Source organism: Excalfactoria chinensis, chromosome Z (assembly GCF_039878825.1).
Source record: "Excalfactoria chinensis isolate bCotChi1 chromosome Z, bCotChi1.hap2, whole genome shotgun sequence".
NCBI lineage: Eukaryota > Metazoa > Chordata > Aves > Galliformes > Phasianidae > Excalfactoria > Excalfactoria chinensis.
The window spans coordinates 74,031,492-74,045,291 of record NC_092857.1 but is presented as its reverse complement, the minus strand read 5'-3'; the positions used below and the strand labels follow the sequence as shown (position 1 = coordinate 74,045,291).

The following is a 13,800-nucleotide window of genomic DNA, read 5'->3' as shown; positions in this document are numbered from 1 at the left end:
ACTGATCAAGAAGCAGTCTAAAAAGATTTAATTTGTACACATCACTATAAAAATATGGTATTGTAACATCAGGGATGCTTTAGATGTATGCCCGTTGATTGCAAGGAAGCATTAAACAAGTGGCCAATATGACACTTTATCTACATAATTTATATATAAGACTAAAATTGTATATGTATATAAGGAAAACATCTCCAGAGGTTCAGAGAATGTAGGTATCTGTAGAGTATCCAGGATGAGAAATGAAGGAGATCATATGGCACTTACTGTTGTGTTATCCTTGAATCACTCAGCCATCTGGCATATGGTGGCAGATCTGTTAGCCACGTCATTGCAGAACTCACAGCATGGTTGATGTAACAAAATGCCTCTGGTGACCACAAAAGTTCCAGTTATCTGAAAAGTATTTGCTATCATAGCAGATATGTTTGTTTCTTTTTTGGCTGCTGTTGTTACAAAAGTGGTTTAGCGTTAGCTGCTCACCACTTCAAGTTCAAAAGAACAAGTGGCCCCTGATTCACCCAAAATGAAAACACAAAAATGTATCTTAAAAGCTTATAGATAGGATTTGTATTTGGTCCTGAGAGCTGTTTTCTAAGGTAATTTCTTCTGTCCCAGCAAGGGGCACACAGCCATCACTTGGTGCTGATCAAATGTCAGTGATCTGTTAACCCTACTTGGGCTGCAAACAGGGCATGGGGCACAATGCAGTGCTAACTCAAGTCATGGCAAACAGTTTCATGCATGCTGATGCACTGGCTAAAAACACTCCTATGAACAGCAAAAAAAATATGCAGTCATGCTTTCTGCTGTAATAAAGGAATCTCAGAACAGATTTCAAGATTGCTCCCCCAAAATATCATTTTCTTTCTTTTTTTTTTTTTTTTTTTAGGGATTTATTTCTGACTCCATTTTCAGTCAATATAAATGCATTTTGAATTTCCAAGTGTATAGAGTTGCAATCAAAAATTTGATCATCGTTTTTTCTGCACTCCTACAAGCCCAGTCAGAAATACTCCTTGCTTCACAGTCTTGCCTTATTCATCATGTCATCACACTTTTTGGCAGAACATGCATTTGTGAATAAATCTCCTGAAGGATGAAGTACAGGGAGAATAAAATTTCATCTGAAGTCTCTGGAGAACACCTTGGAAACTCAGCAAGCATCGCAACCAATTGAACCAAACTGATTCATTAGTTTCACTGGAATGAGGTCACTATCCAACTAGTATTATGGTTTGGATACTGTCTTTTATTTAAGATTAAATAAAAAGCATTAAAAATTTAAATAAGTTTTGTTACTACAATACAATATACCATTATTAACTATGTTATATTTCATGAGGGCTGCTCTGAAAATAATGCCTTCTATTTTATTATCTTGTCCTATGACAGAAGAGGCTGAAGGAGCTGGAGCCTGGAGAAGAGGAGGACCTCTATAACTTCCTGAAGGGAGGTTGTAGTGAGCTGGGGGCTGGGTCTCTTCTCTTGTGTTGTTAGTGATAGGACCAGAGGGAATGGTTTCAAGCAACAGCAGGGGAGATTCAGGCTGGACATTAGGAAATATTATTTCTCAGAAAGGGTGGCCAGGCACTGGAATGGACTGCCCAGGAGGTGGTGGAGTCACCGACCCTGGGGGTGTTCAAGGAATGACTGGATGTTGTGTTGCGGGACATGGTTTAGTGGGAGCTATTGGTAATAGGCGAATTGTTGGACTGGATTAACTTTTAGGTCTTTAACAACCTTGGTGATTCTTTGATTCTATGATATTGATATAGGAGGTCTGGCAGCAGAAGCTGAACCTTTCTGTGAATACACCACTACATTATGTTGCCATGCAAATAAGCCATTCTGTGATGACTCTGTGCTCACATACATTTCCAGAGAAATAATGATATTATAAGAGGGACACATGCTTAGTCACACAGTATAGTAGTTATGTCAAGAACACTATACTAGTTAAAAAATGAAGGTCTAGATACTTGAAAATAAGGCTAAGTGATAAAGATTGGTTTGTAACAGCCTGCTTATATCTAGGCCCAGACGCAGCAGATGGGTTATGCCCATTATCTCCCCAGAATGAAGTATTGACCCTGGTTTGCTATGAAAAGCAGGGAGCCTTAATATGGTGTTTTATTCTGGTAGGGATTTTCACTTGAAAGCTTCTGAAATAAGCATGTGATGGGAAGGTATTTTTATATACAACATTTTTTTGGTTGTTATTTATTTGCTTGCCTTTTTTATTAATAAAATCATGTTGTTTGTTCTTTTTTTTTTTGTTTTTTTTTTTGGTTTTTGTTTTTTTTAGGCAATGAGATGTGATTTGAAGGACAAATAACAAGGCTACAGATCCTACAGCAATGGCAGTGTAGTCAGAAACATGTTTCTGTAGTGTTCAATATCCCAATAAAGCAAACTCCTGCAGATATGTATTGCCAGAAGAAATTTATTTGCCCTTAGAGACCAAAGATATCAACATACTTTCAGAATATTGAGGCTCTACCATAGGGCATAATTGTGCCATTTTTTTAATCATTAGTTGCTGTGAATGTTCTGCTATGTAGCCTATACCATAGTATCTGGCAACTATGGTAATTCTTGCCTTTCTTTGTCAATTCCTTACTTCTCCAGCAAAATCCCTCTAAACATCTGAAACTTCCATTGATTTATTTCTTCTCTTGAAGGATATTATACCACTCATGGAGGAAATTTTGCTCCTCTAGGATAGCTTCTCTCTGACTATATAGGACCTCCCTGTCATCATGAAGTGCCTTGTTCTCCCTTAGAAGACAGAGCTGCTGAGCAGTGAGGGCATTTTTTTCATCACAGAGAGCTTTCTTTTCTTCCTCGATGCCTATACTGTGCTTTAGAAGGAACTTGGCCTTGTCTTCCTCCCATTGAGCTAAAAGCACTTCCCACCTAGCTTTGTCCTGCATCACAAATGCCATTTCTCGTACTCTGAGAACTCTATCCTCTTCCCTGCGGGCTTTAAATCGTAGATGGAAGGCTTCTTGCCATTTCTCATAGTGCTTTTCTTCTGAAGAAGATACATACTTCTCATGAAGATTTCTATTCTCCTCCCAGAGAGCTTTATTCTGTCTTAGGATAAGCTGATTCTGTTGGCAATAAGCTTTGTTCTCAACACTCAAGAATCTGTTCTCTTGCTGAAGAATTTGATTCTCTTCCCGAAGTCTCTGATTGTCCTTCCGGACTCCTTGGTTAAACTCTGTGACAGATAGAGGCAGTAATGAACTGCTACTGGTTAAAGACTCCTCTTCCTTTGTGTCAAACATTTTGTCACTTTAGTGCACCATTCACAGGTTGTGCTATGGTTCAGAGAGGCGATTCCACCTTTTATATTCTATAATCAGAAGAAGTAAAATATCAGACTCTTGTTTGAAGAGCATATAACTAAATAAATAATCAGTCCGCAATGTAAACTAGAAATAACGGCCATTCTAGCATTTGACAAGTATTGAGTAATTTCCCTTGCCCTGAAGTACATAAAAATAGTAAATTAAAAATAATGAGATGGAATTCATTATATGGAAAATAACTTTAAAAGTTTAGAATCTTTTTTTTTTTTTTTTTCCTTATAACAAGTGTCCTTTCATGGAAAAAACAAACAAACAAACAAACAAAAAACTATTCCACTTGGCTAATAAATTAAAAAGTCAGTTGGTCATTGCTGGGGGTGCGGGGGAAGGATCTGCCACTATTTCTCCTGGGGGAAGGTGGGTTTGACCATCCAGATAGAGCCTATGAAATTACTGCTTGCAGCTTTCCAGCTGGAAGCAATCTCCCTCCAAGATCTTAAATCTCAAAATTACAAGCTTGGAAAGGGCCTACAAGATCATCCAGTCCAACCGTCCTCCCATTACCATTGCTACCACAAGCCTCTAAACCATCTCTCATAGCTCCTCATCCAGATGCCTCTTGAACAGTGCCAGAGATGGCGACCCCACCACCACCATGGGCAGACATTCCAGTGCCTGATCACTCTCTGAGAGACAAAGTTTTGCCTTATGTCTAATCTGTACCTCCTCTAGTACAACTTGTGGCCATTTCCTTGGGTCCTGTTTGTTGCCTGGGAGAAGCGGCCAAGCCTCTTCTCATTGCAACCTCCCTTCAGGTTGTTATAGAGTGCAAAGAGGACTCCTCTGAGCCTCCTCTGCTCCAGGCTAAGCTATCCCAGCTCCCTGAGCCACTCCTGATAAGACTTGTGCTCCAGACACCTCACCAGTTTCGTTGCCCTTCTCTGTACACATTCCTGGACCTCAATGTCATTCTTGTAGCGAGGAGCCCAAAACTGAACACTATACTCGAGATGCAGCCTCACCAGTGCTGAGTACTGTGAGATGCTCACCTCTCTGCTCCTGCTGGCCACATTATTTCTAATGTGGGCCTGAATGCCATTGGCCTTCTTGGCCACCTGGGCACACTGTTGGGTCATGTTCAGCCAAGCATCGACCAGCACCCCCAACTCCCTTTCCTGTTCATAGTCATCCAGCCACTCAACCCCAAGTCTATAGCGCTGCATGAGGTTATTGTGGCCAAAAGTGCAGGACCCAGCACTTGGTCTGGTTGTACCTCATCCCATTCACCTCAGCCCAGCCATCCAGATCCCTCTGTAGGACCTCCCTACCCTCAGGCAGATCAACACTTCCTCCCAGCTCACTGAGGATACACTCAGTCCCCTCATCCAGGTCATCAGTGAAGATGTTAAACAAGATGGGCCCTAGAACTGACTCCTGGGGGACACCACTTGTAATGGGTTGCCAGCCAGACCGAACTCCGTTAACCACTACTCACTGGACATGGCCCTCTAACCATTTCCTTACCTAAAGAAGGGTATGCCTGTCCAGGCCAGGGGCAGCTAGTTTCCCTAGCAAATTACTGGTCTAGGTAGACCTGTCCAAGAAGACTACATCAACATCCTTACCCTCATCTACCAGTCTGGTCACCCAGTCGTAGAAGGAAATGAGGTTGATCAGGCATGACCTGCCCTTCATGTACTCATGCTGGCTGGGCCTGATCCCATGGATGCCATGCATGTGCTGTGTGATCTCACCCAAGATAATTTGCTCTATAACTTTCCCTGGTACTGAGGTCAGGCTGATGGGCCTGAAGTTCCCAGAATCCTCCTTACAGCCCTTCCTGTAGATGGGAATCACATTGGCAAGCCTCCAATCCTCTGGGACCTCTCCAGTTAACCAGGAGTGCTGGAAGATGGCTCAGCAATCACCCCCTCCATCTCCCTCAGCACCTGAGGGTGGAGCCCATCCAGTCCCATGGACTTGTGGCAGCCCAGGCTCTTTAACTCTCTCCACCTGTATCACTGGGGGTGTATTCTGCATAGCATCCTAGACTTTCAGATCAGGGCGTGAAGTGCCCTGAGGATAACTGTTCTGCCCCTTATGGGCTTGTTGCCCACACTGGATGCATCTGTGTAGACACACTTCAGCAAAGTCATCTGCCTCACTCCCAGCTCAAGCATTGTTCCCCTAGGCTCACCTCTGTGTTGTCCCCTTCCCCTGTCGTAGCTGGTTTAAAGCTCTTTCAATAAGCCCTGCTAGCTCCTGCACTAGGATTTGTTGGGGTGGGTTTAGGTGGGTGCCATTATTCATGGACAGCAGGTCAGGGGATGAGTACACTGCCCATAATCAAAGAACCTAAAGTTAATGGCTCAGCACCAGTCTCTTAGCCAATTATTCATTGCTTTTGCTTTCCAAAGCCGCTCCATGTCCCTCACAGCCCCTGGAGATACAGAACAAAAAATGACTTGAGCACCCACTCCTTCAACTAAACACCCTAAACCCCTGAAATCTCATTTACATAGTTCATAGGCTTCTCTGAGCAGTTTCATCACTGCCCACCTGAACTATGAGTAGTAGAAAATAATCAGAGGGCCCAACCAGCTTTGGGAGTTTCCTGGTTATGTCCCTGACCCAGACCCCAGGAAGGAAGCACTAACTGAACCCCCCCTGTTCTCAGAGGGCAGAAACAATGCTTACTCACCAGGTATGCCCTGTGACCAGCCAGCCAAGATACCTTCTGCACCTCCTGCCTCCCAAAGCTATTTAAAGCTTATTATCAGGTGTGAATGTTAAGGGCAGGTGTTTAAACGGTGCTGCTAATGTGCCAGCTCCACCTCTGCTGACTCAGCATCCCAGCCACAAGCTTCCAGCTCCCCAGCACAAGTGCAGCACTGTTTCTAGCTTCAAAAAAAAGCCCTAAAAGGAACATTTATTGTTGGCCCTTTTACTCCAGATCCCTTGCTCAGTGCTGTCTTACCTGCTCTGAAGCTAGTCTCCGCTGCAACGTATACTTAAGTGACAAAAATATACATACATCTATAACCTTTTTTAGAGGTAGAATTACTGTATCCCTCTGTTTGGACACTATCATTCAAATTATAAGGACAATTATACATTTTTTTTTAAAATTTGTTTTTGTTTATGCCTTATACTCCCAACCATGGGAATGTTATATTGTTTACCATGGACTAAAAGTACTGATCAAGAAGCAGTCTAAAAAGATTTAATTTTTACACATCACTATAAAAATATGGTATTGTAACATCAGGGATGCTTTAGATGTATGCCCATTAATTGCAAGGAAGCATTAAACAAGTGGCCAATATGACACTTTATCTACATAATTTATATATAAGACTAAAATTGTATATGTATATAAGGAAAACATCTCCAGAGGTTCAGAGAATGTAGGTATCTATAGAGTATCCACTATGATAAATGAAGGAGATCATATGGCACTTACTGTTGTGTTATCCTTGAATCACTCAGCCATCTGGCATATGGTGGCAGATCTGTTAGCCACATCATTGCAGAACTCACAGCATGGTTGATGTAACAAAATGCCTCTGGTGACCACAAAAGTTCCAGTTATCTGCAAAAGTATTTGCTATTATAGCAGATATGTTTGTTTCTTTTTTGGCTGCTGTTGTTACAAAAGTGGTTTAGCGTTAGCTGCTCACCACTTCAAGTTCAAAAGAACAAGTGGCCCCTGATTCACCCAAAATGAAAACACAAAAATGTATCTTAAAAGCTTATAGATAGGATTTGTATTTGGTCCTGAGAGCTGTTTTCTAAGGTAATTTCTTCTGTCCCAGCAAGGGGCACACAGCCATCACTTGGTGCTGATCAAATGTCAGTGATCTGCTAACCCTACTTGGGCTGCAAACAGGGCATGGGGCACAATGCAGTGCTAACTCAAGTCATGGCTAACAGTTTCATGCATGCTGATGCACTGGCTAAAAACACTCCTATGAACAGCAAAAAAATATGCAGTCATGCTTTCTGCTGTGATAAAGGAATCTCAGAACAGATTTCAAGATTGCTCCCCCAAAATATCATTTTCTTTTTTTTTTTTTTTTTTTTTTTTTTAGGGATTTATTTCTGACTCCATTTTCAGTCAATATAAATGCATTTTGAATTTCCAAGTGTATAGAGTTGCAATCAAAAATTTGATCATCGTTTTTTCTGCACTCCTACAAGCCCAGTCAGAAATACTCCTTGCTTCACAGTCTTGCCTTATTCATCATGTCATCACACTTTTTGGCAGAACATGCATTTGTGAATAAATCTCCTGAAGGATGAAGTACAGGGAGAATAAAATTTCATCTGAAGTCTCTGGAGAACACCTTGGAAACTCAGCAAGCATCGCAACCAATTGAACCAAACTGATTCATTAGTTTCACTGGAATGAGGTCACTATCCAACTAGTATTATGGTTTGGATACTGTCTTTTATTTAAGATTAAATAAAAAGCATTAAAAATTTAAATAAGTTTTGTTACTATAATACAATATACAATTATTAACTATGTTATATTTCATGAGGGCTGCTCTGGAAATAATGCCTTCTATTTTATTATCTTGTCCTGTGACAGAAGAGGCTGAAGGAGCTGGAGCCTGGAGAAGAGGAGGCCCTCTATAACTTCCTGAAGGGAGGTGGTAGTGAGCTGGGGGCTGGCCTCTTCTCTTGTGTTGTTAGTGATAGGACCAGAGGGAATGGTTTCAAGCAACAGCAGGGGAGATTCAGGCTGGACATTAGGAAATATTATTTCTCAGAAAGGGTGGTCAGGCACTGGAATGGACTGCCAGGAGGTGGTGGAGTCACCGACCCTGGGGGTGTTCAAGGAATGACTGGATGTTGTGTTGCGGGACATGGTTTAGTGGGAGCTATTGGTAATAGGCGAATGGTTGGACTGGATTAACTTTTAGGTCTTTTACAACCTTGGTGATTCTTTGATTCTATGATATTGATATAGGAGGTCTGGCAGCAGAAGCTGAACCTTTCTGCGAATACACCACTACATTATGTTGCCATGCAAATAAGCCATTCTGTGATGACTCTGTGCTCACATACATTTCCAGAGAAATAATGATATTATAAGAGGGACACATGCTTAGTCACACAGTACCGTAGTTATGTCAAGAACACTACACTAGTTAAAAAATGAAGGTCTAGATACTTGAAAATAAGGCTAAGTGATAAAGATTGGTTTGTAATAGCCTGCCTATATCTAGGCCCAGACGCAGCAGATGGGTTATGCCCATTATCTCCCCAGAATGAAGTATTGACCCTGGTTTGCTATGAAAAACAGGGAGTCTTAATATGGTGTTTTATTCTGGTAGGGATTTTCACTTGCAAGCTTCTGAAATAAGCACGTGATGGGAAGGTATTTTTATATACAACATTTTTTTGGTTTTTATTTATTAATAAAAGCATGTTTTTTGTTTTTTTTTTTTTAAGGTAATGAGATGTGATTTGAAGCACAAATAACAAGGCTACAGATCCTACAGCAATGGTAGTGTAGTCAGAAACATGTTTCTGTAGTGTTCAGTATCCCATTAATCAAACTCCTGCAGATATGTATTGCCAGAAGAAATTTATTTGCCCTTAGGGACCAAAGATATCAACATACTTTCAGAATATTGAGGCTCTACCATAGGGCATAATTGTGCCATTTTTTTAATCATTAGTTGCTGTGAATGTTCTGCTATGTAGCCTATACCATAGTATCTGGCAACTATGGTAATTCTTGCCTTTCTTTGTCAATTCCTTACTTCTCCTGCAACATCCCTCTAAACATCTGAAACTTCCATTGATTTATTTCTTCTCTTGAAGGATATTATACCACTCATGGAGGAAATTTTGCTCCTCTAGGATAGCTTTTCTCTGACTATATAGGACCTCCCTGTCATCATGAAGTGCCTTGTTCTCCCTTAGAAGGCAAAGCTGCTGAGCAGTGAGGGCATTTTTTTCATCACAGAGAGCTTTCTTTTCTTCCTCGATGCCTATGCTGTGCTTTAGAAGGAACTTGGCCTTGTCTTCCTCCCATTGAGCTAAAAGCACTTCCCACCTAGCTTTGTCCTGCATCACAAATGCCATTTCTCGTACTCTGAGAACTCTATCCTCTTCCCTGCGGGCTTTAAATCGTAGTTGGAAGGCTTCTTGCCATTTCTCATAGTGCTTTTCTTCTGAAGATGATACATACTTCTCATGAAGATTTCTATTCTCCTCCCAGAGAGCTTTATTCTGTCTTAGGATAAGTTGATTCTGTTGGCAATAAGCTTTGTTCTCGACACTCAAGAATCTGTTCTCTTGCTGAAGAATTTGATTCTCTTCCCGAAGTCTCTGATTGTCCTTCCGGACTCCTTGGTTAAACTCTGTGTCAGATGGAGGCAGTAATGAACTGCTATTGGTTAAAGACTCCTCTTCCTCTGTGTCAAACATTTTGTCACTTTAGTGCAACATTCACGAGTTGTGCTATGGTCCAGATAGGCGATTCCACCTTTTATAATCAGAAGAAGTAAAATATCAGACTCTTGTTTGAAGAGCATATAACTAAATAAATAATCAGTCCACAATGTAAACTAGAAATAACGGCCATTCTAGCATTTGACAAGTATTGAGTAATTTACCTTGCCCTGAAGTACATAAAAATAGTAAATTAAAAATAATGAGATGGAATTCATTATATGGAAAATAACTTTAAAAGTTTAGAATCTTAAAAGTCTGGCTATCTATCTCATAAACATACCAAGTGGCATGCATTCTGGGGAAATCCGGAATATTTATATTTATCCTTAATTACCATTTCCTTTTTTTTTTTTCCTTAAAAGAAAAACCAGTGTTATTTCATGAAAAAAACAAAAAGAAAAACAACCTTTCTGTTTGGCTAACAAATTAAAAAGTCAGTTGGTCATTGCTGGGGGTGGGGGGAGGGATCTGCCACTATTCCTCCTGGGGGAAGGTGGGTTTGACCCTCCAGATAGATCCTATGAAATTACTACTTGCAGCTTGACAGCTGAAAGCGGGCTCCCTCTTTGATACCAAACTGCTCCAGGAGGTCTTTCCCTGTCATCTTCTGGATCTCATTCCAGCAGAAAAATCAAACTTCTCATGAACTCATAGCTGGCTCTCTTGAGCACCTCAATCCACTCCTGGCACTGCTTGACAAAACATATGTTATTCTAGAACAGTCACCTTAATTACTATTGAATTTGCTATTCATTTTGGTTTCTACCAAAATCTACCAGAGATTTTGAACTTTCTACTATAGATCTACCAGATCTACCAGTCTGGTCACCCAGTCGTAGAAGGAAATGAGGTTAATCAGGCATGACCTGCCCTTCATGTAGTCATGCTGGCTGGGCCTGATCCCCTGGATGTCATGCATGTGCCATATGATCTCACCCAAGATGATTTGCTCTATAACTTTCCCTGGTACTGAGGTCAGGCTGATGGGCCTGAGGTTCCCTTAATAATACAATAAAATTGTATATGTAAATAAGGAAAACATCTCCAGAGGTTCAGAGAATGTAGGTATCTGTAGAGTATCCACTATGATAAATGAAGGAGATCATATGGCACCTACTGTTGCGTTATCCTTGAATCACTCAGCCATCTGGCATATGGTGGCAGATCCATTAGCCACGTCATTCCAGAACTCACAGCATGGCTGATGTAACAAAATGCCTCTGGTGACCACAAAAGTTCCAGGTTTTTTTGTTTGTTTGTTTTTTTCCCATCATTTCTGCTTTTAGTAACATATTTGTACATTTGCTTATAATGTTCACATCTCAAACCTGATATAACCCATAGGCTCTCCAGGTGCCTGTGGTCCATGTGAGTAGAGAGAAGGTCACCAGGCTCATTCCTGGGGCATAGGAGAAGAGTTGGTAGTTAAAAACAAATAAATCTGTAAAATAGACTTTTTCTTTCAAATCTTTGTTTGCATATTGTATGGTGACAATAACATAGAGATGGTAATAAATATCCAAAAGGTTATTGACAGGAAAAACTTACCTACATGAAGCCTTCTGTCTGCTGGAAAGCACTGAGGCAATCTCCACCAAGGAGCAATCTCCAAAAGACGCTGCCTTAGTGGTGGTCAACCCTTAAATGAGGTCTAGAGGAGGTGTAGTCAAGCTCCACCCCTTCCAGGAGCACAGCTAAATTACTTTCACCTGTGCTCCCACAGCTGACCCAACACTTGCCTCAGCTGATTAATCAGAGGTTCAGGCTGTGATTACCAATTTCCCATACGCATGTGTATGTGCAAGTATATAGCTTTCCCATGTTATCCTTTGAAGTAAGTACTGGTGAGCATTAAAATGACAGCAAAGTTTTGTTAGAACTGAAAGAGATGTTTTTTACTTTTAGTCTCCATTTGAAACGGGGGGATTTGTTTCATGTGCTTATACTTCATTGTGTTGCTAAACTGCCTGATCCTCATAGGCCAACCCTCCCACGCAAATGGAGGCATAATGGAGCTTGAGAACTGTTAGCTCAGCTAATGTCAGCAATCACACCTTCCACAACTATATTCTTCTTTACTCACACAGTCCTCTAGCTGCCATCTGCTCATTGCAGGGTGGAATAAATCCCTTTTGATGTGAGCAAACAGTATACTTGGATCATAAAAAAATAAAATAATATATATATATATTTAAGTGAAACTGTAACAGTGTGATTAGGATGGTGGAATTGTATTGGCACCGCTGGCTGGGCTCTGATGAGGGAAGTGGGTGAGCTAAATGCCTCAGTATCAGGGCTCAGTGTTTGAACTGAGAAATTTCCAATGAACTTGGGAACAAGGTTAGTAGAAAGCTTGTTTTAATACACATTACATTTTCCTGATGTTGTATGAATGAAAACTGGATGGGAGTAAGGGATAAAGAGTTACAAAATTGCCATATCCTATGATGGCTTGCGTTGGAAGGAACGTCAAGGATCATCTAGTTCCACACCGTGTGCCACAGGCAGGACTGCCAGGCTCTTAGATCAATTATTAGATCAGGTTGCCCAGGGCCCCATCCAGTCTGTCTTTAAAGACCTCCGGGGTCTACAACCTTCATGGGCATTCTGTTCCAGCACGTCACCACTCTCTCAGTAAAGAGCTTCCTCAACATCTAATTTAAATCTCTCTTCCTTTAGTTTAAAAACATTGACCCTTATACTGTCACTATCAAACCTTGTTTATTTCCCTCATGTTAATAAACTCCCTTGAAATACTGGAAGGTCAAAATGAGGTCTCCCCACAGCCTTCTCTTTTCCAGGCTGAACAAGACCAGTTCCTTCAGCCTGCCTCCATAGGATGGTGCTTCAGACTGAGTTGTTCTCCACTGCGAGTTGCCGGTAGAGGGACTGGCTGTGTTTCATGTGTAGCACAGAGGCTAACTTTCTCTGAGTGGCAATGTCTAAAACAGAACTTTCAGTTTCATAGGAAATTCTGGATTTAGGGAGAAGGGAGGGAATTATTCCACCTCAAAACACAGAGTAAGTTTGAGACTTTCCCATAGAAAGGAAAAATAAATAAATAATAATTAAAAAAACACCTTAAAAGTAACCCATAGAATTTAAAAAGAAAGAAGATAACCCTGTTTGCTCAATTTCAAGAATCTCAACTCTTCCTTTTGTCAGAACTATGAGGAAATGACAGAACAGAAACTTCTCCTTTTACTGTTAGACTGAATCCTTTGGACCTAGACAACATGTTTCCAGGCTTCTAGATGCATGTTGAGGTAGCCACAGCATGCAGACTTCTAGCTCCATCAAAGGAGACATCATATTTCACCTGGAAGATCTGGAAAACAGAAAGATTCTTCAGGGTATTGTATCACAGAATCATAGAAAGGCTTGTGTTTGAGGCAGGGGTATTGTAGCTATGTAAAAAAATTCACAGCAGATTCTGAGTTGCTGAGCATTTTAAAATCAGTTCAGACTAATTTAGATGTTGAAGAATGGGTCAGTTCTACCAAAACTGTGTCTGTCTCTTAGACTGGGGCTTCAGGTCTTGCTTTGTCTAGAGGCATCAGCCAGCAGTGGTAATTCCCTTCTTGTGTAATTTTATGTAAGTATGTGGCCCCTCCATTTTTATCTTTATGGTAGGATGTGGATTAAAGAGTATTCACGATTAGATTGTTACTGGAGAACAGTTCTGATTCTGACTTCAATTTTGTCTATAGAGAGCTATGACCTTTGTAACATGTCTATAGAAAATTGCATGCTCCAAAACACAATTCTGCTTACAATTTTCAGATTCTTATTTATTTATTTATTTATTTAATGAGGTTTTCTTGTTTTTCGGGTAGACTTTTGGGTGTATTTTTGGGGTTGATTTTAAACTATAAGATTGAAATGGCTTTTCATGATACCCCTCAAGATTTTGTAACCAGTCACAGTCACGGTCACCTTAGCTGATAACATATGAGATGTTTCATTTTATGTCTACAAGTCAGTTTGCTTTTGTTTTGTGTTTCTGAATGAC

General features: G+C 40.7%; 2 protein-coding genes across 3 annotated transcripts; both read right to left on the bottom strand.

The window, feature by feature from the left end:
• Window positions 1-2,439: 2,439 nt before the first annotated feature.
• LOC140264463 (uncharacterized) lies at window positions 2,440-6,076 on the bottom strand. Of its 2 annotated transcripts, none has more exons than XM_072360277.1 (2): window positions 6,019-6,076; window positions 2,440-3,361 (listed from the first exon to the last, which is right to left on the bottom strand). In XM_072360277.1, exon 2 carries the CDS (start codon window positions 3,291-3,293, stop codon window positions 2,667-2,669), a length of 627 nt encoding a protein of 208 aa, XP_072216378.1. In that variant the 5' UTR covers window positions 3,294-3,361; window positions 6,019-6,076; the 3' UTR covers window positions 2,440-2,666. The 2 variants fall into 2 exon arrangements, with proteins under 2 accessions (XP_072216378.1, XP_072216379.1); XM_072360278.1 differs by lacking the exon at window positions 6,019-6,076 and adding an exon at window positions 5,694-5,745.
• Window positions 6,077-9,134: 3,058 nt separating this feature from the next.
• LOC140264673 (uncharacterized) lies at window positions 9,135-11,128 on the bottom strand. Its single transcript, XM_072360612.1, has 2 exons — window positions 11,117-11,128; window positions 9,135-9,819 (listed from the first exon to the last, which is right to left on the bottom strand). Exon 2 carries the CDS (start codon window positions 9,759-9,761, stop codon window positions 9,135-9,137), a length of 627 nt encoding a protein of 208 aa, XP_072216713.1. The 5' UTR covers window positions 9,762-9,819; window positions 11,117-11,128.
• Between the last annotated feature and the right edge of the window lie 2,672 nt (window positions 11,129-13,800).

What these genes read in the sequence shown, in the direction of transcription:
- LOC140264463 (XM_072360277.1), bottom strand. Translation starts at nt 3,293, where the DNA reads ATGTTTGACACAAAGGAAGAGGAGTCTTTAACCAGTAGCAGTTCATTA.
- LOC140264673 (XM_072360612.1), bottom strand. Translation starts at nt 9,761, where the DNA reads ATGTTTGACACAGAGGAAGAGGAGTCTTTAACCAATAGCAGTTCATTA.